The following is a 21,735-nucleotide window of genomic DNA, read 5'->3' as shown; positions in this document are numbered from 1 at the left end:
GTGGAAGGCCCAGTAGTGGAGGGCTGTAGGATGCTAGGGGCTCAGCCTTCAAAATAAGTACGATGGCATCAACCCATAGGACTTTTGAACCAAAACAAAATGCCAGCCCTGCAGACAGGGAGTTTTGCATAAGGACTGAATGAACCTGAATCTTTTAAAATTGAGTAAAGATCTGCAGATGGGATGGAGCAGATCTCCTTTTTGACGTGACAGCTAGAAGGCGTATTTGATGTCATCATTCATCTACTGGACACTGCAGCATCCCTGTATGTATACAGTTGAAGCCGAATTTATCAGTTCTGTATCAAAAGGATTGTCTAACTAGAACCAAAATGCACCTTAATGTGAATTAGAAAAAATCCTTTCCCTCCTGCCTAAGTTGAGATGAGGACACAGAATCCATAACTGTAAGCGTTCAGTGTGCGTGTGTGCATGTCTGCTCAGGCTGGATGCTGTCCTCTTAGGAGCACTCTGAAGCATCGTTACAGTTTTTAAGGTGCTTTATGATCCTCAGATGGAAGGTGCTTAGAAATGAACTGTTTATAATCAGATAAGTTAGTAGTACATAACAAGGATATAACCAATTAACACTAGCTGTTAGCAGAGCTGTTAGCATCAGAAAGCTTAATGGTTAGGTTTTCAAGGGCAATTGCCCTCTGAAAAGGGATGTGTGGGTTTTGTATATGCTCTGTATTTTCATGCTCTACTCAGTTTTCTGAACCGCCATGCTGCTGCTTCTCCTTCCACAATTTTGGTTGGAGAAATGCTGCATTAAAAAAAAAACACAAAGTTATTTTTCTGTGCCATGGGTAGTCAAGAGTTAACCAATATGCCAACAGGAACAGATATATGGTGAAGTATGTTTCAGTTGTTGGCTTGGTTGAATTTTTAATACTAAAATAACAATCCTGAAGTTGCTTCCAAATACTTTTTGGAGACAACATGTGGGTAATTTTCACCTCATCAGTGGAATCCACAATTCTTTCTGGAAGAGAAGCTAATCAAGGTAAAACATAGGCCCACAGACAAACATTTTTAACAGAACGGTTAATTAGTCAAGATGTTTTATCAGTGCTGCAGTTATTTAAGAATTGCCCGTACTCTCTCTATATTTTGTTTGTTGGTTATTTGCTTGGCCCCCCAAAACGCATTGTGCTTTTAAAAGTTTTGCTTGTTGAACAAGGGCAAGATGAAATTTTGCAGCAGTGATTTACACTTGATACACAGCAACTCAATTGAGTGCTTGTTGCTTAAAGACTTAACAGTATTGTCAACTCCTTGAATTGAAAGCTTCCAGGACTTCAGAATGGAGAGCTGGCAAGCCCTACTGAAGTTAAGAGGATTTATAAGTCTGAGTAAAACAATTTGGCTTTGAGGAGGGGAGTAAAATTATCTGTAGCTTTAGTGCATGCTCTCTCATACTCAGTGTGAACACGCATAGGACACGCAGCTGCAACATTTGATGTAGTTGGTTTGGGTTTTATCTTTAGATACTTAGAGCAATTATGTTATTCTCTTCAGGTCTTGCTGCAAATGAGATTTCACCACACTTCTTAAATTGCAGTGTTTGGATTAGCTCTGCCACAGAGCTCTGCAGACTGTTAACGTCCAGCAGCCTGATTCTCTGCTCTGTTTTAGGCACAGCAGAGAATAAATAGACACAGGGAGGTTACAGCACAGGCTGTAGTCCTGTTGAAGAACTGCTCTTGTTGGGGGAATCCCTGATCTAGAGTTTCTGCACCTTGCCATGAAGGCAGCTGGTGCAAAACATGTCAAAAACTGAGCCATATTGGCCTTTTATAGGCCCCTGATGGTTTTTGAAACATGTTTAACCAGTGACTTTTGTAGTATGATAATACGTACTAATGATTTTTAGTCGAATTCATAGGAAGTGCAGCTTTCCCCAAAATTCATCCCTATGTAGCGTTCCCCCTTTAGACTCTTTCAAGTTAGTTGTGATATATGCTGTCTTTTTTTCATTGCTAATGTTGTTGTTGTTTTGTTTTAGGGGATGGGGGGGATGGCTTTCTAACTTTACAGAATTAAAGATTCCTGTATGTTGAGGGTCCGATACCAAGGTGAGCGTGCTGAGCTGCTGTCAGGTGTCTCTGGGCATGTTTCCATCGCACTGTGTCGATTCACGCATGTTGTACCAGGTCGGCCAACTGGAGCAGGTCTCCCACAGCAGGGCCAGACCTGCTGCTTTGCCTGCGTGACCTTGAATGTGCGGAGACAGCAATGTCTGCACACATCCTATGTTTGCAATGCACAGAGGTTCTTTGTTTCAGCTGTTGGAGAGTTTACCTGTGGAAGTTGGAGGTGTGGGGAGCTGGGGGTCAGCCTCTTCTCATAGATAACTAGAGATAGGACTAGAGGGAACGGCCTCAGGTTGCGCCAGGGGAGGTTCAGGTTGGACATGAGGAGACATTTCTGCTCAGAAAGAGCAGTCAGGCGTTGGAACGGGTTGCCCAGGGAGGTGGTGGAGTCACCGTCCCTGGGGGTGTTCAAGGACAGGTTGGACGTGGTGCTTGGGGACATGGGTTAGTGGGTGACATTGGTGGTAGGGGGATGGTTGGGCCAGATGACCTTGGAGGTCTCTTCCAATTTTATTGAGTCTACGAAGTTGCGGGAAGCAGCTCGCGAGCGCCTGCCTGCTGGTTCAGTCGCAGCCTGGGACTCGACGCCTCAGGTTGGCGCGTGCAGGTCGCCTGGGCAGGCTGCAGTGGGGACCAGGCGAGGACTGAGGGCAGCGTTCAAATACACGTTCCTCCTGAGGTAAGGGACCCGCGTCCCAGGTGCGTTGCGGGAGCGCGTGGGGCGTCCCCATTCCGTCCCATACGTTCGTGATGAATTAGCACAAGTGGCTGCCGGGGTGTTAGCTGGCTTTGGGAAGAAGTAGAGCTGCTCTCCGTGTTGTAACACCCAACCTCGTCACGCAGAGGGTAAAGCGCGGCGGAGCAGCCGAGCCGCTCTCCTCAGCGCCCCGCTGGCCCTTTAAGGCGGGGGGCGGGCCCGGCGGGCGTGATTGACAGGCGGCCGGCGCCACGTGACCGGGCCCCTATGTGAAGGTCACCAAGCGCCGCTTCCTTTAGAGAGAGCGAGAGGGAGAGCGAGGGAGGGAGCGGGAGAGCGAGCGAGGGAGGGAGCTCACGCCAAAATGGCCGACACAGCCTCTGCTGCTGCTGCTTTCTGAGCGCTGCAAGTCGGGGGGGGGGGAATAAAACACACGCACGACAGAAAAAAAAAAAAACAAAAACAAACAAAAAACAAACAACCCAGACGCGAAATTCAGCCCCGGATCTCTTTCCGTTTCCACTTCCACCTCGTATGCCTCAACTCGCTGGATTTAAGCACTGCTGCACTTTATGAGGTTAGTGGCGCGGTCCTCTTGTGGTGGCGTTCTGCTTGTTTTTACCCAGTCGGAGGGTTTGGGCAGCCCGAGCCGAGCCTTCTCCCCCGGGCTTCTGCAGAGGTCTCTTTTCGTAGCGCAAATACCTCGCCTGCTTCTACGCGTAGAGCACTTGGAGAGGGTTTTTAGGGCTTTTTAGCAAGACGTCTCCGTGGAAGCCTAGATTTTAAAGAGATTCGTAATTTAAAGCATTTAGGCAAATTGCAGCCGATCTTTCGCCTTTTTCTAAGCCGGCCAAGTACAAGATCGTACAGAAAATCTCGTTTTATTTAAATGGAGCCTCCGTGAAGACCGATTTCTTCCCCACACCACCCGAAGCTCTTAAATCTGCTGCAAAAATTTGCATAGGGAGCACCGGGTTTGCATTCTTTCTGCTGCCGGCTCCGGCGGGGGACAGATGGGGAAGTGTTCTCAGCAGGCCATCCTTCCGGGGGGGGTGGGGGGGGGGGGGAGGTGGTAAGGACGGGACACAAAAGCAACCAAACAAAAACCCCACGTCAAATAAGGCGGCCGATGGTGCAAAATGTCACCGGCCGGGCTCCACGGAGCCGTGGGGCTGCCACTTCTCACCCCCCCCCCCCCCCGCCCCGGCCTGGCCGGATCCGGTCGGTGCTGGCCCCGGGGGTCCTGCGGTGCCCGGAGCCCCCCCGAGGCTCGGCAACGTGCGGCAGGTAGGGAAGGAGGCACGCAGCCTGCTGGGGGCTTGTGGGCTTGGGCTCCCTTACAAAACAAGCATTCCTCTCGTCGGCGGCAAATGGAGGTGCAAATGGGTGTTTTCTCGCATTTTTTCCCCCACCCGACTCTGTTAGTAGTGATTTAACCCCGAGTTATTTTTGCATCTCCCTCCAGAACCAAGCAGAAAATTAAAGGGAAATAGGCGAAGCTTGCTGCGAGCAGGCCCCTCCCCCTGCATTGTAGGAGTGTGATGTAATGCTCCTTCTGTGGGGTTCAATGAAACAATTTCTCGGCGGTGCTCTACGGTATTCTTCATCTCTTCTTGGTAGGTCTCTGCTCTGCTGTTTTTCTCTCTCTGGATGTCGAAGCAGCAAATAATTGTGAAAATCGTCATACGGATCTACTTTCAGATTGCCGTGTACGTGTACCGTGGTTATGGTTAGCAGATCAACTTCAGAAATTTACAAGACAGGGTCATGTTTTATATTTTTTTATGGCTTTGCATCCACACAGTTAAATACAAATGGAGGAGACAGATGTGCTGAAGGTACATCTAGCAGTCCTTGTAGTCTCATAGCGTATATCACAGTTTCGTTTTCTTGGCTAGCAGGTATTTGAAGTAATTCTGCAGTATATCAAGTTTCTCGTGGAAATTAAAGGTAGCTTTTCTTCTAAATTAGAGAAAGCCAATTAAAAAGAACTCCACTCAAATTTTCATCTTACAGTTCAGGTGTAATGGATTACCTAGTTCATGTATAAGATAACACGCTCTATTCCTTTTTAGGATTAACGAACTCATTGGAATCCACCCTCTTGCTCTATTAGCATGTATCTGTGTGGGAGGATATTATAAAAATGTTGTCTTTGACCTGATGCAGCCTGAGCCTGATGACTGAATCTCCTTTTGTTATTCAAAGCCTTTTCGAGCTTAACAGAGATTCTAACGTAGACAGAATATGTTGAATATACCTGTTGATCGGCAAACGTAATTAATTCAGTTTTCAAATACAGCATTATAGGTAGTAGGGTTCTTAGATTTGGTAATTGCTTGACCAAAACACCAGTTATGTAGTTCATGTGATGCTAGTTATAGCCTAGGATGGTTGAACTGAGGAAGTAATGAAAATGTGACTTTGGTTCTGGGTTGGCAATACGGTAGGACTTGGCCTTCTCAGACTCTACGCTTTGGAAAAGTAGTCGCCCTTCCTGTGTATTTTTTTGCCTTCATTCATTACTGTCTGTGTTGTATGCTGTCAAATCCCGTAAATACTAATATCCCGTATTCTACTTTGATAATATTCAAGTTATATTTTATAGTACCTGCAACTGTTCCAACTGTTCATAACTAGAAGCTGCCATGTATGCTTTAAAAAAACACACCACGCACGCACACAAAAATCACTGAAAGTAGTAGAAGTGATTCCGGTATGTAGTCTTAGTCCTTTTGAGTGGCTTTCTGAGACAGTACATTCTGAATAGGAAGGAACAATTCAAATTATCCCTCATATAAATATCTTTGAGCTATCAAATGTTAGCACAGGGTGTGTTGAAGACTGCAGCCTGTAAAATGGTAGGATTTTAAAAGACCAGATTTAGGCAATTCTCTATACTGTTTGCATTTGGTACGTTCCTGCAGTACAAAGGGAACAAAAAGTGATTCAGGTCCATTCTGAAGGACCTGACTCAAGAGTTGCAATTCCTACATCTGAATTTGAATCTTACAGCAGTGATGGGGAGGGAAGGAGCCTTTTTTCTTCATTCAGTTTACAGCGATGACAGCGGCTTTAGAAGCATGTTTTGTTTTCCTGTTTGCGTTTCTATGACGATTGTTTTTGGTGTCTACAGGAATCAGAAAGTCCTTTTCCGAGGCAAACTATTTTAGTAGGTTGAAAACTACAGTGAAGTCTGTAGTCAGCAGAGCCCCTGGAGTTTTGTGCACTACATCTGAGAGTCTTGAGAAATAATTGACAAGAAAAGCCTTATTACCATTGAGCTTCAGTATACAGGAGCCTGGAGGGAAGGGAAAACAAGAGACGAAAAATTGGTATGCTTGGCTTTCAGCAGGTTTTTTAGCCTTTTTATCTCCTGTGGGGAAGGAGGGAAAAAAAAAAGAAACTTCATAAGATCATACCCTTTGTGTTGGCTGGTTTCAGCTAAACTTAACCTTTGAGACTTTGGTCTCTTACTTATTACTAAATGATTTAGTAGAGAAAAAAAGCATCCAAATGTAGAAACTTAGGAAAATCCACTGTATGAGTTAGCATATTGTCAGAAGAGAATTTTATCAGTACCTTTTCCAGTTCCCCTGCAAAAAAAAGTGTCGTGGCTTGTACCTTGATGCAGGCCTCTTGAATTCTGGTCATCATGGAACTACTTTCCTTTCGGTGCTGAGGATGAAAGGTGTTGACTTGGTATTGTCTTTGTTTCAGCTGGCAGTAGTTTTGTAGAGTTTAAGGGGTGTTTTGTTTTTGCTTTTTGCTTTGATTGATAGAGAAGAAACCTGCCTCCTTCTGAAGAGCTGGCTCAGTTTGCTGTTTTCCTATTTGAACAGCTCAAACTTTGAAGCAGGAAAATCAGACACGTAGGACGTTTGCCTCTAAAAAGCTGTGCTTTGGAATTTTCTAGTGGGGGATCAGGTGTGAGTATCCGAGTTCTGCTTCTATAACCACAGAATCAGAGAATATCCTGAGTTAGGAGGGACCCACAAGGATCCTTGAGTCCGACTCTTGGGTCCACACAGGTCTGAGAGCACCGTCCAAACGCTTCGTGAACTCCAGCAGGCTCAGTACCATGACCACTTCCCTGGGAAGCCTGTTCCAGTGTAGCCTTCCTGAAAGTCTTGTGAAGGATGGTGTGTAACAGCAGGGCAAACGTGAGATGTCTTTCCACCTAGAAGAATGTTGCTGGAAGCTGGTTAGATCTTAAATGTCTAAACTTTAAACATTTGGCTATAATTATTGCAGCAGAATTAACTTGATAAACAGATGTAAACTTCAGTTTAGGTGAATATGAAGATTTATTGATTCTCAAAGCAAGGCAAGTTCAGTATTTATTTCAAGAAAGAGCAGATTTAGTTGCTGATGTAACACTGGAATTTTTCTGGTATGACTACGTGTGTCATATTTCATATCTGTTTCAAACAAACTATCCGAAGTTAGGTGTCAAGAGAATGCTTTTTGGCCATTTCAACATCAAGGGCAAACGTGGAAATACAGTGGAGATGAAAAATAATATATACCGAAAGTATTTCCATTTTGTTTCGGTGGTGGTGCCATAATTGTTTTGAAGGACACAAGAGAAATGGCGCCTTTCTCTCTGTGGTGAATTACATCTCCAGAGCTGTACATCTAGCGCTTTTCACTGCCTAAATTCTTTCTCCATTGTGCATATGCTGCTAACTCGAGTTTATTTTTTGTAGAGACAGAGCATACATATTTTGGAGCAGCAGGCATATATGTAAACCCAGTTATTTTTTTATATGTGGTGCCACCCACACACTTCTGATATGAGTTCCTAAAGCTTTATGGGTAACTGTCAATTTAAGGGATATTTTTCTGTCTGTTTGTGTAGCACATGCTAGGGTTATAGTTCAGGGCTAAAATTCTCTGATGCTGCTATAATTATGTACTTACAATTGTAATTATTTCTGAAAAGTAATATCTAAGAACAGGTTAAGTGATATTTGGATATAACAGTATGGGCAAAATTAAAGACAAACTTTGATTTTTCTTTCAAAATGTTTTGAGTTCCAGAACTACGTTTAATTAGCTAGTTTAGCCATGTGGGAAAACATAAAACAGTAAATGAACCTTGGAGTTATTTCAGGTACCCAGGAGAAGAAGCATTAATAAAACAGGTGATACTTAAAGGCCAAACAGATCAAAAATAAAGAGTTAAGCATAGCACGGAAAAATGTATGCCGATATCCCTGGAGAGAAAATATGGAGGGGAGTCTTGTTGAAGACAGCAGGTAACAAGCATGATAGCTGAGTACTGTTTCTTTCTGTGCTACGATTTGTGTCTGAATTTAATTAAATGGGCATTTGTATGTTAGGCAAAGAAAATGATCTTATAGTACTTAGATACCAATAGGTGTAAAAAAAAAAAAGTCATTAAAATACAAAACATGTATTGATTGAAATTTATGTTAAATTGGATTTAGTGCTGAAATCTACGTTTGGAACTTACTACAAGGACAAAACCAAAAGAAAGTATCAAGATACAGCCCTATTTTATTGTCTGCCATCAGGAGAGTGACACTCTTTTTAGGATGGTACTTTCGCAAGACCTTAACTTGAGAGCATTTTGAACAGTAGTGGAGGTCAATAAATTTTGAGTTTCTTCAAGTAAGACAAGTAAACCATAATAGAAGAAGGTAGTCTAGCAAATGCAAAAAAGCGGAAGTTTTATTATTTTTCATAGGTACATAAATGCCCTGAGAATGAGTAAGCAACTGTAAATTGTGCCAGAAAACAACTATTTTGACACTGGGCTCCATCATAGTTGGATGGGCTTTGAACAGGATAGTTACTTCAGCAACTAAGAAGCAGAAAGGCATGAATATTTTTAATTGAAAGTGGCCATTCTTTAAATTCCTTAAGAGTACACAAAACTTCATCATGCATGCTTTAATTATGAAATAAGTGAAGGTTATGTTCTTAGTAAGCCCAGAGTTGGGACTTCATAAAGTAACGATACGTGTATAGCAGCTGAATCGGAAAACCAAACTGAACGTGAGCAGAACATTGTCTTCATTTATGAATTGGAGAAGTATTTTTTTAAACAGAACAATGGAAGAATCACTTCTAGCATTCTCACTATTTTTTCTTTAAGCACAGCATTTGTTAGCCCAGAACAATCATAAACTACTGTCGGTCTGGAACTTCATAGTGGCTGTTTGCCACAATCTCCATGTATATGAACATATGCATGACTTCAGCTGCAGTGAGACTGCTGGAATTTAGTTGTTTAAGTATGTACACACAGTAGCCTTCACAGATACTGATTTTTGGGGGGCTAATTGACCTGTATAAAGCCAGGAAAGGTTGCATATGTATTCTGTTAATGCTACTTAAGCATTAATTGAAGTTCAGCTCAGTTGTCCCATTTTACATGTGCTCTGTGGCAAATACACACAGATGTGTTGTCATCATAATTCAGGCTGTATTTGAGAACTTGATTATGCCTGAGCCATTCTTTTCTCCAGGCTGCAGTGTCCTATGTCACTTAAAACTTTCTTAAAATACGTCTTCTGTGATTCCTCTGCTTTTTTTCTGGCTTAAATTCTACTGTGAGTAGTAAAAGACATTGCAATTGGACATTAGAATTCAAGTGTAGCCGTGTTAGTGTTCTTGTTGAAACTCTTTAATTAGCATTTGTATTTTTTAATTGTATATAATTCCACTTGCACAATCGTACTAGATTGGAGGTCCAATTTAAAACACGACTGATTCTGAATTGATACTCTAGACGTACTTGTCTGCAAAACAGCTTTCTTCGGCAAGAGGAAGAACTAGTACTGAGAACTTCTTCAATGAAAGTGAGACTGATGTCACTTTGCCAGCTAAATATACAGTGTGACTGTGATCAGTCTTCTGCCGGGCAGTTCAAAGGAATAATAATTGATGTAATCACGCCATACAGGTGAATTTTGGTATTTTAATGTGTGGAAATTCTAACCTGGTTACCTGTGCTGGATTCTTTCCAGGCTATTCTGCCTCTTAATGGAAAGAGTTTGAGGTCAGTAAAAATGGAAACGGATACTTCTATAGGCAGAAGGAACCAAAACTTAGCTAACCTCCTTTCCTAACTTGCGTATATGTTTTTTTGCTTCAAGAACTGGTCATCCTGTGAAGCAGAGAATAGTCATTGTATGGTTTGATCTCCATATGAATTTTTAAAAACTAATTCATTGGTGTTTTAGTTAAGGCTATTTAAATAAATGCTTCCTTGCCTTTACTTGGGTACCGTTAGTGTTATTACCCAACTGCCTCGTTCAAAAGAGCTTTTATGGTAAATGTTAAAAATTTTGAACTGGTTAAGAATACACGCTGTAAGGAAATAGAGAATATCCTGTTTAGGTTATACATGTCATATCTAGTTCTTTTTTTCTTTGTGGGTATGATCACATGTTCACGTGCAGTGGTTGGAATCTAAACATTGACCAAGCTCAAACTGCTTGTAAGAATAGTTGGTTAACCTGATGTAAAACCCCAAAAGCTTTTTTTAAAACTACTGTAAAAGAAGTCTCCAGCTGGTGCTTCAGAAGTCAGCTAGCGCAATATTAATGGTAATTGTAAATTAAATATATTTGTGTTACAAAGTCAGATACATTTTTCATTCCTATTCAGGTACTGTTCAGATTATCTCAGTTTGATACATCTCAACCAGACCAAACAATGCAGAGAGAGAATGTGAATAAGGCATTAGCGTTATTTTTGTTTTGTTTTGTTGTTTGTTTGTTTGTTTTTTGTTTTGTTTTTTGTTTTTACCTGTGTCGTGTAATCCTATTCAGAGCAGATCTCGATTACCCCGGCAACAATGCTTGCTAACCAGTATAGTAGCCTTGCTGCTGTATTCACAATTGCTTCATCTGATGGAAATACACCGATGGTAGTGTGTAGGGAGGAGCTGAAACAAAATCTCACCTGGGTAAGGATCTAATCTCCATAATAGTTGTTTATACATACTTTTTCATGATGTTATTTCTCTGACTTTCCAGGGTTTAATCTGCAAATATCTTTTGGAAACCTTTACGTTATAGCAGAAAAATAGTAAATGACCTGGAATGGGAGAATTGTAAGTCCCGTATGCAGGTAATACTCTACAGATTGAACCAGTTTAGTCCTTGTGCACACACTATCTGAATTTGCATTCATCCTCCTCCTCTTTGCATGGGAGCAATTGTGGAACAGTTGTATCTGATGCGGTTCTTGTTGACTGTTTTTATCCCAAAATAACACAGTATTCTGAATTAATTTATGCTGCTGTGGAGTTAATTGGGAGACAGTTATGCTTTAAATTTACCATTTTCCACAAATAAGTTCTGTGTCCTGATACAGAAAAACTGTAGGAAGTGTGTTCTTACCAGATTTTAGGTAAAACAAGATGCAAAAGGAGATAGTAGGTGGAGGATAAACTAAACCCTGTGATTTAAACTAAAGGCTAAGACTCGCGTTGGCAGCTTAATGTACCGTAAGACTGAGATGCATCGTTCTTAGTCTAAGCATGCTCTCTCCATGGTGAGGCCATGAATAGCTGAGCTGGCTAGCTTTTGGAAAGTCAGCCTGTCTTGACAAGGTTTTGGGGACAAGTTCTCTTCTAGGGCGTGGATTTAAAAGCAGTGTATACTGTTTTAAAGGTGATCAGTTGTATTTGCGTGAATGGTTCACTGGAGTTCAGGAAAAGCTGAGGCTAGCTGGTGTCGGTCTCCGTGGCATTCTGCTTCATCAGATAATGTGAACTGAAACTTGTACGGCAGACATGCAGGTATTGTAAGCTTAAGTTTCTGCAACTTCCCGTGATCTATTTTAAAGAAAGATCATCTTTTAAATCGTAGTTTAGTTGGTGCTAGGTAATTCGGTTAAGCTTAAATCCTTTTTCTACTGCACATTCCCAGGCCGCTTTGTATGTTGTTAAAGTAATACTCTAAAATATTAGTCGTCGTAATTGCTTGAGCTGAAGCATTGCATGCTGTGTACATTTAATATAAGCTCTTAAAAAAAACAGATTTCATCACTGGCTCTGTAGGTTAATAAGAACAAGGTCATAGGTTGTTCTGCATTGTAAGTTGATCTGCTTTTATGGCAGTTAACTTGATTTCATTTTCTCCTGCTTTTTTGTTCTTAACAAATTTTGGAATGATTACTTTATAATGACTTTACCGTTCTACTGTTTTTTTGATATTTGTGTAGGTGTATCGTGTCTGTCTGTACATACGTGTGGTATATGTAGTGTTTGTGTATGTTGGCAGTTAATGCATTTAAAGCCTGCTGGCATGCGGAGACTTCCTAGTGGGCCTTACCAAACTGAAGCCATAGTGAGAAATTCTCTCAAAGTTGATTGATTCATGTTTGAATGTTCACAAACAAAGCAAATGCCATTCTGTAAGGTAAGCATACCGATGGCAGAGGAGCAGCAGAGAAATCTAGAGGCTCTCTGAAGGCCACACAGCAAGTCAGTGGTAGAGCCAGACTTGAACTCGGAAGTTCCTGGCTTGTGGCCTGGGGCTCAAGCCAGTTGTGCACAGCTGTATTGAATTGTGAATAGAAATAATGCTCTTTTTCCTAATGCTTTAGGGGAACACAGCTGATTTAACTAAAATCATAATGTGGGTAAAAAGATAGAATAGTATACTTCACCCTTCTTAAAATTTCAAATGCTGAAAGTTCTGTTTCATGTTGTAGGTTACCACGGGTACCAAGGAGTATGGTTAATGTAACTGGGTCATAAATGATAACAAATCATAGTGCAGGCTCTTGAGGCCAGACTAAGGACTTCTGCTGAGGGTACAGGAATTCAGGGCTTAAAAGCTGCTCTGCATACTACCTTGAGAAATGTTAACATTAAAAACAAAAGAAAACCTGAAAAGTAGATGATTTGCTTTGATGTTTTAAAGTAGAAGTGAAAATGTAGTTCAGAGACAGTCTTTCTGAGGTATTCATTAAATTCACATTCTATATTTAACACTCAGAGTTTTTAATGAGGTTTTAAATATTGTTATCCTTCAATGAAGTATGAAAGGCTTTCATGTGAAACTTAAAGAAAAAGAGAGAACCTCTGTAGGTTCACTGACTGATCCTTCCTTCCTAGAGTAAAAACTTAGCTTTGAGTGGCTTTTATTGAACATAGAGACAGTTTGAGGTGTTTCCTTGAGGTGGGGGATTTTGATCTAAAACATTCTTATAAAATGAACGCCACCACTACAGTTTGTTTTTCTGTACCATTAAAAATCTTGGCAAGGATTAGCAAATCCATTTTGACAGTTAAAGGGACTTTTATTTTCCATGCAGTGTTTTGTTAGTTCTAAGCTGCAGAGGCAAAATAGAACTTTTTTTTTCCTCAGGTGCATTCTGTGGGTACACTCCATTTCTTGCAAACTGTGGCCCTACGCAAACGCATAATAAGGATGTTTTCCTAAATTACTAACGTGGCACTTAGCTGAGGAAACAAAACCAAAGCAACCATCCAAGCAAACAAAAAGAATCAAAAAACAACCTGTTGGCACCCCCTCTTCAGTGTTTTACCTGGATATAAGGTGGTTTTTGTGTGTGCAAAATAACAAAAATGTTAAATAGTTCTAAAAAGAAATCCAGGTACTGCAAGCTTAAAAGTATTTGATGCTCATGAGGGCTGAAGCTCGAGCCCTCTATGTTTTGTTCCCCTTCCCCCTAGCAGCACAGTGTGACTGTATCTGACCATTCAGACAGAACTGTTACTGGCTGCTGGTGCACATATAGGCTACATCTAAAACTTTTCATTGGTGATTTCAAAAATTACTGTAAGTAATTAGTATTAGCAGTCTACCTCGTCTTTCTAACTTGCTCTCCTCTTTCATGCACCTTGCTAACCGAGCCAGATAGAAATGCTTGCTGCACTGGTTTCCTTTTCAGTTTCAGCTGTTTGAGCATTTACAAGTCCCTATTCCCTTGGGCTGTGGCTTCAGAAGACATTTAAACTGGATGTCTGTCAGGTTCCTTGCCCAAGCCGGGGCAGTGTTTGAAATCGACATTGTTGTGGCAGTTCTTTCTTTATTCACCCTATTACAACTGGTAATATGGTGTAATTAAACTGTATAGTTCTTCCCAGTAGGTCTCCCAGAAGTACCGTAACTGTATACTGCTGAGTATTACCCGAAACTGTGTTACGGACTAGATCCTTGTGACGGTGACGGACGCAGCTGAGCCTGCTTCATTCTGAGCTGTCTGGACCCTGATTTAAACTGGTAGACATAATTTCAGTGGCAGATTCAAATTCTCCTTCCTTTTTTTTAAAAAAAGAACACATTAGCAAGAGCAAGCTTATCAGAGGCGTTTTTAACTAAGCATGTTATTTCCGGTGGTGCCCAGTGAATTTTCTTATACTCTTAATAAAGAGCATTTGAACAAGTTAGTGCTTATTCGTACACTTTCCCACTTCACTCAGCCACATACAAATTGCACACTGACAGCAGTAAGTCCAACTGGCACTTCCAGAATAGCGGATACGGTCTTGATTAAAGCAGAAGATCCTTCACCTGGAATTGGAAATTTCAAATGTTTGTGCAAGGGAATTGCCTGTCACTTTTACTATAAGGTCAGCCTATCCTTTTTGCTAAGTAGCGTAGTCTGTTTTCTCAATGCAGTGGCTTTGTACAAAGTTAGAAGCTTTGCACTGGCAGTGTGCGTGGAAGCATCCATAAGCTGACAAATTAGATTTGAGGTTCTAGTGTTTAAAGGGCTTTTCCCTTCAGCAGGAAATAGTCTCCCACACCAGCTTATGCATTTTAACCTTCAACTTTATATAGCAGCGAAGAGTTGACCTGTCTTTATGCAGAGCCACCTTTCTTAAAGAGGATAGAGAGATGGTTTAACTTAATAGGTTAGAAGTGCAGTTTTTGTGGAACTGTGAATATCTTATGTTCCTGTCATGTATCTTACAATGTTTTGCCCTAGTTTCTAAAAAAACCTTAAACTCTCCTGTTCCACATTTTAACAAAATTAATCAGTGGTAGAAAGACATAGCTATTAATTAAAGATGGGAGGAGTCTTCAGATTTGCTGTCAGCAGAGGTAGAAATTATTTTGTAGCTGCAAACATGCAGAAGTGTTCTGTGAACATGTATGCTGAATGCCTTAAATGGTTTTGATCTAGCTGTCTTCCCTTGTTAGCACTGATGTTCAAAAGAGTGCATGGTTTTTAACTGCTCCGAAGTAAAAACATTGTTATTGAACATTAGAAAGGCCTTTTTTAAACTAGAAATAAGATTCTTATCTTACATAATGCAGCAGGGTAAAAATTAACCCAAAGGAAGTAAATGCTACTTGGGTTGAGAATTTAAGAAGGCAAATCAGCTTAATCTTAGACCGCTAGAAATGTCTTAAATAGTAAATATTATTTATATCACTATATTTTTCTGCCTCAGTGATTGTGAGTTTACATTTTTATTGCATGTATATCATAAATGGTGGTGTTCTGTACGTTCTGCCTTGTAGGTGGCAGTTCAGTGGCTTCCTCCTCACCTTAGATTATTTTTTGGATTACCTCGTCTTTTACAATTTGCTTCCCTTTTCTGTAGCAGAAAAAGGAGTGGTGCGTTCCTGGGAGACAAACCGTAGCCAGGTTGTATAGGGATTGCAAGTTCCTGTCATGGAATTCTTGTGTGTTGAAACAACTTTCTGATCTGAGCTTTCATGTTGTCAATGATTGTAAGCTCTCTGGAATGCAAGTATTGCAGATTCGACTTAGCTTACAAGATACGATTCTTCTTTGATAGTAATGTATAGTTAATTTAAAAATATTTCCTCTTGAAGAGGGAAATTTGAAGAGCCATTGGATTTTCAAGTGAAAAGTGCACCTAGTCCTCAGGTTGGGTTTTTACTAATTCTGAAAATTTCTAAGTTGTTTTAAACCACTGCATTAGAAAGCAACAGATTTAAATGGGGTCGAATTTAGAAATGGATCTGGTAACATATCTGTGAATGACTTAAGCAGCAACATCATTTAAGCAGTAGATTATCATTCCTGGAAAGAGATCCAGGGAATGATAGTCTGCAGTCAAGATTTCAAAAAGCTTGTCCTCCGCACTCAGTACAAATAGTAGCAATTCTCAGGTGAGTGACTGCTAAGATTGGACAGACATTGACTTCGCAGAAATAACAGCGTGGCTAAAAGAAATTCTTTCCTTGGTGGGAGACTGCCCTTAGTTTAAAGAAATGCCCGAGGATATGGCGAATGCTTTTCACTTAAACTTTGTACAGTCTTTGCTTAAGAAATAAGGAAATGATTGTTTACTCAGCAATTAATAAGAGTTTCATGTCTAGACTAGGTGGTTTAATCTGTGCTTTATTTCCAGAAGGCATGAAATCAGGGTAACTTTTTAAAACTGCAGCTCAGGAATGGTGTACAGTATCGAGACTATAAAAACAGATGATCAAAAACAGAGTATTGAACATAAGAGAACATGTATGTTCTCTGCCTATTCGTGTATTATTTTATAGAGTTTCTTTCATTTCTACCTCATAACTGTTGTGGCTAGTTAATTTTCAATGCCTGTGTTAAACGGGTGTGATTGTACGGCCTGCAGAAAGCTGTTTTCCACATTTTGCCGCTCCTTTTGTATGAGGAAGAAACACATTTTTGCAAGTTATCACTAAATGGGTCTCAGTTTTCTGGTCATTTGTACAGGTTACAGGTAAGAAGTACTACCAAGTATTTCTGACAGTCTTGTTGCATGGATTCCAGTAACTTGATTTTTTATTTTTAAGCAGAAACCAATTGAGTAGACAGCAGTATTTCTAGTGTTAACCATGGTGCTGTCCCTTTAAAAAAAAAAAAAAAGACCAAGGATAAGTTGAAATGTATTTATACAGTTGCAGTTTTCTGTGACCTTAAAAAGCTCTTGACTTCTAATATCCTTTCTGATAATGCTCCCTATGGGGAATGCCCAGCTGTCTGTATCCTTCCGAACGTAGCTTGCAATAAAGAAGTTCAAAATCTTTAAATCTTACTTTTTAAAAACTAAAGATTGTTTTTCAGTACTATGGCAGTAATGCAACCATTCCCTAAAAACATAAGGAGAAATTAGGAATTAAAAGGTTGAGATATTGCAAACTTGGCAATAGGGAGGTGCTTTTGCACTTCTGTTCAAGCATTATGTGATAATACATTGTACTTCTAGACAAGTGAGTTGTTTTCATTGCTATATGTAGATTGATTTTTTTTTTTAATTAGCCCTATGAAGTGATTTTTTAAGTCACTTTGTGAGGAGTAAAATATGTGTTTTCCTAGAAGATTCTGAAAACAATTTTCCGTGATAATCAGTGGCATCATAATATGTAGACCTGCGACCTCATGCTTAGAAGCTTAGTGTTGGCCTTTAGAACTAATTGTTCATTAAGAATTTGGTCTTTGTGAGGAAGGAAGGGTACGTGGCTAATGTCAGATGGACTCTTCATCTTTATCAAGCATTCTACAATTACTTGTTCTTTAAAAAAATAAAAAGCAATTTTAGGTCTTTGAAATTTAGGAAAGCGTATGGCAGTGCAACTTTTACTTGCTATTGTGTGACACTTGTCCTCATTTTCCCAGTGTTTGTAGACACTGCATGCCTTGGTGAGGGTATTTGGTTCTCTTTTGTTGTTTTGAAATGTTAGACGATCATTTTCTTGCAATGCCAGATTAAAACAATCACATCTTTCTTACATCCTCAAAACTAGTATGATTATATGAGAAGACAAGTTTGAAGAAGCTTTGAATTTTTTGGCTGCTTAAGTAATTTCACGTGGAAGGATTATTAGTTTCCTGTAGTTGAAAACAAGTCATGTCTTGCATTTGTACCACGCTGGTGTTTTTGTGTTCTTCCTGTTTCCTACACACAGTTTCTTTAGAATTGTCTAGTTTTCGTTCTGTGAGCCAATGAATAATTTCAGTTTACATCTTAATGAGTCATATGAGTCATGATGTGAAATAATGAGTTGTGATATTTTGAATAATAATTTATCAATGCCACTTTTGAATGGAAAGTGACTAATGAAAAGAGTGGCCAGCTGGTTGCAGTAAGAAGGGTGAGAAGCACGCATCTGGCAAACAAATGCTTCTGTACCAGGCTTTGTAAAAATCCACATGCTTCATGCATTCCAGGGTTCCCTACAAGTTGAACAGTGTTTTTCTGTGCCCCATTTAAATCTTGCCGCTTTAAAAGTAGATAGCAAGTCTAGCATATCTCCTGATTACAAGCACTGCACTAAAGCCCACTTTTTCTTATTGATTGAAAGCACGTCAGTTTTCATAGTTTAAAAAAAAAAAAGACAAAAACCATGCTCTTCGTTTATTAACTTGTATTTTATGACGATAGTTCTGTTTTTATTCAATGCATCTCATGTTTTGGCCTTCAGAATGTCCATAGCAATGCACCAAGGAGAGCACTTACTGCACTTACGATTTACCTCATTTCTTGAGCAGCCTCTCATCCTTAGTGAGGCTTTAATGAGACCTGATTCTTGCTTGTCTTAGCTGCAGGTGCAAGCTGCAGAAAAGAGGACACGGTGCATTAACAAAATTGCTCGCTTCCGTGCCACCTATACCTCTTGCAGATTTCATGCCATGGTATGAATGGTTTTGTGCATTTGTTCCTAAAAGCTGGTTAAGGGAGACAGCTGGTTAATTTCATTTATCAAGGTGGCTTTCATCAGCTTTTAAATCTTCAGGTACAAACAAAAGAAGGGAGGGAGGAAGTTTGTTAGTTTGTATATTCTGAAGCATGTATCTTAAAATGCATACCAAAATTGTGTCTAACAGGACAGTCTGCTTTAATTATACACTTAAAGTGGCAAATGAATTTAAGCTTTTTTGTTGCGAAACACCTAGCTTAAAATTTAGCAAAGTTGTTTCACTGGATTTTAGTTTTTCATCATCTGTTATTAACCTATAAGCAACAAATCCTGAATGCTAGCCTTATAAAATAGTTTTCTTAATGATACAATATTTACTGTACTCTCTAGTACTGGCATGCTAAGACCTGACTTGGTTGTTATATTCTAAAGTCAAATCTTGATGACATTAGGTACAACCATTATTTGTAAGAATACAGTTCTCATTCCTTCTTCCATGTACATATGGTCCTCCTTGACCTTTGGAGTGTCTCTTAAAAGTGTGAGAATATGCTGCACACAACTACACGTTTTGCATGGGAAATCCTTTATAAATAATATTAGATGAAATGTACGGGTCAGCAGCTTTGTGTACACAACAAAAGTCTAATGCAAACTAGTTAAACGCACTGAAAAAATGTTCTTGACTGATCGTAAGAACCAAAATGTTAACTTGAAAATACTGGATGGTGATGAAAGGATCATGTATCTGTGCCTTTCCAGACTTGGAGAGTTACATGATGACTTTGTCTGTAGTAGATGTGTTTGTCCGGAGAGCAGTTGCTACCCATTTTCTCACACAACTTCTGTGGCTACAGACTAAAAGGTTGCTCCCTCTTTGGTTCCAGGTGCATTTGGACACATCTCAGCAGAGTTTGATCTTGAGCTTAGCCGTACTTCTAAGCAAGAGTTGATCAGGATCTTCAAGATATTTTTCATTAAGTTTGTGTTACCAGTTTAACTTGGGAAAACTCAGCAATCTTTGAGCTGTTGTTTTGTTTGTTGTTTTTTAGAAAGTGGCAGTGGGCTGAAACATGAATTACACCGTTTTTCATTTAATTTCTTTAAAAACACTAACAACTGACCTACTTTACAAAATTCCCCTTTTCTATCAAGGTCTGTATAGTTCACATCACAGTTGGAGTATTAATTGTGTCCCTGCTTCTAATGAAGTGTTTCTTAATGGCAAGAGCTGTTTATTATCCATACTGCTGACTTGTCCTATGACTTTGAACGTAGGTTATTTATTCTTTGCTTGGGTTTACTCATGTGCAGAATTAAGCTTTACATACTTCTTAGTGTTGTTGCAATGCTTAATTAATATTTATAAAGACCTTTGACATCCTGCGATGAAAGGAACTGTGTAAGTGTTCAGCAGTGGTATTATTTTATTAGTGAAAATACAGGAGGAGTCAGGAGGATACCAGTTTTTAATTCGGAGTGAGCAATGGAGTCATGCTGTAACCCTGAGCAGGTCATGCAGCCTCTTGTTTTGTTACATATCCTGGGAAAGCTCTGTGTCGTTGCAGCATGTGGTATTAAATGTCATCCTTCCCCCACATCAGTTCTAAATGGGAAAAAAAAAAAGTGGTGTACAACTTCCTGAGCTCTAAACATAATTGATATTTTGTAAGGAAATGCATCATTAAAAGTGGCAGGGGGTGAGAAGGTGGTGTGTTTAACAGCTGATTTCAGAGTTAGTACGAGAACTTGAATTGGAACATGTTTTATCTAGTTATAGACCGGGCTGAATTTTTACTGTAACTGAACTTGAATGAGGTCTGTATACACTGAGCTTAACTGAAAGTTCACTCTGAAGTAAGCATATATAATCTTTATTGCATTCTAAGAACTCACTAATCCATGGTATTGAGCTGGTAAATGAGTTCTTACTTCAGACTGAATATAGCCTGTATTTGAGTTTTGTGATTGCCAAGATTGATAATTAGCTCTTATGGCATCTAGTATTTGGCTATTACGAAACAATAAACATATCAATCTCTTGGGTGTTTTTTTCCTCCATCTGACAGAGGAAGGTTATGATTACAGATTGTCATAAAACTGCAAGATACCTCTGAACTTTTTGAAAAAGTATACAGCTGTTTAAGATATTGCCAGCTAACCAACCATTTGTCCAATTACAAGGCACGGTATCATCAGATGAAATTACTTGCCAAGCTTGATGCATGCAAATACAGGGTTTCAGTTTAATTTTTCTTCCATACAAGACGCTACATCTGTATTTTACTCATTGCACAAAACACGTAAATACAGTTTTAAACATAGGGCTTCAAAACTATTTTGTAGAGTGCTTTCCAAGGAACCAACTCAGCTAGTGAAGTTTAAGATATAGCTGAAGGCCTCTGCACAAAGCAGCATTTGCATTGTGGTGGATTGAGAATGAATGCACCTGGGTCTTTGTCCCGCTGCATTGCAGCCTGGCTGTTCAGCCGGTTCTGGGGGCTTATTGCTTACCTTTAGTCCTGATTCAGCTCTCTGCTCAGGTGGTGTAAGGATGGAGAGGAGTAGGAAATGACGTGGCTCTCCATTCAAGATAAACAATGGCTTGTGGTTGTCAGGCAATTGGGGAAGGGGGGTTGTCTTGGGTGTCTTCATATAACCTTAATTATAAGTCTTAATTTATGGTCGTGCTTACTAGTTATGGAGTATCAAGAACTTACTTCCAAGCTCCTGCTGAATACATTGAGCATACACAGATTGATTGGTTCGAAGAGATGGTAATTTGACAAGACTTACACAGCATTACCCAGACATGCCAAATATGTTACTTACTTTCCCTTCTACCTTTGATTTAGATTTCCTGATATGGATCGTGGCAGTCCTGAAACTTCGTAAACTGAGTATTTGCAGGAAGAGGATGAATGAATTTTCTTACCTGTTAAAAATAAATATTGCCTCAGGCAACAATTGGAATAGAAAATGTAAACTTTAAATACCTTTGCCAAAAAAATCTGAGCAAGTTGTGTGTTTTTTTTTATTGGTGGTGTTTTTTTTAATATCAGAAGTTCAAACAACTTTAACTTGCTGGTTCTTCCAGCTTGACCTACAACAGAAGAATAATAACTTTGTGCAGAAAACCTTGTTCTTAACTTCCCACTGATAAAATTAAATACATTCTTGCTTTAGTATTTTGATGTAGTATAATTAAAAGAACGACTTACAGTTTGATAAATGCTATTTTCATTACTATAGTGCCCTGGAGCACTGCATATGCAAAACAGTATTGTATTACACAGAACTGGAGGTATGTAATGTACTTGTCAAGCTGTTACTTAACTTGATT

General features: G+C 39.8%; 1 protein-coding gene across 33 annotated transcripts in view; it reads left to right on the top strand.

Moving 5' to 3' along the window:
• The window catches only part of TNRC6B (trinucleotide repeat containing adaptor 6B), a 144,991-nt gene that overhangs the window by 53,972 nt on the left and 69,284 nt on the right, over positions 1–21,735 (top strand). For 11 of the 33 annotated variants that reach the window (XM_050709668.1, XM_050709666.1, XM_035551686.2 and 8 more), the window contains exon 1: positions 3,091–3,370. The exons of 19 other annotated variants lie outside the window; for them this stretch is intronic. In XM_050709668.1, coding sequence (XP_050565625.1) covers positions 3,366–3,370 — 5 coding nt within the window. In that variant the 5' untranslated portion in view covers positions 3,091–3,365. Of the gene's footprint in view, positions 1–3,090; positions 3,371–21,735 lie in introns of those variants that run through there. 3 more of the 33 variants (XM_035551684.2, XM_035551678.2, XM_035551675.2) reach the window with 1 other exon arrangement.

The sequence above is a fragment of the Cygnus atratus genome, chromosome 1, assembly GCF_013377495.2.
Source record: "Cygnus atratus isolate AKBS03 ecotype Queensland, Australia chromosome 1, CAtr_DNAZoo_HiC_assembly, whole genome shotgun sequence".
NCBI classification, from domain to species: domain Eukaryota; kingdom Metazoa; phylum Chordata; class Aves; order Anseriformes; family Anatidae; genus Cygnus; species Cygnus atratus.
This window is presented reverse-complemented; position numbering and strand designations above follow the sequence as displayed.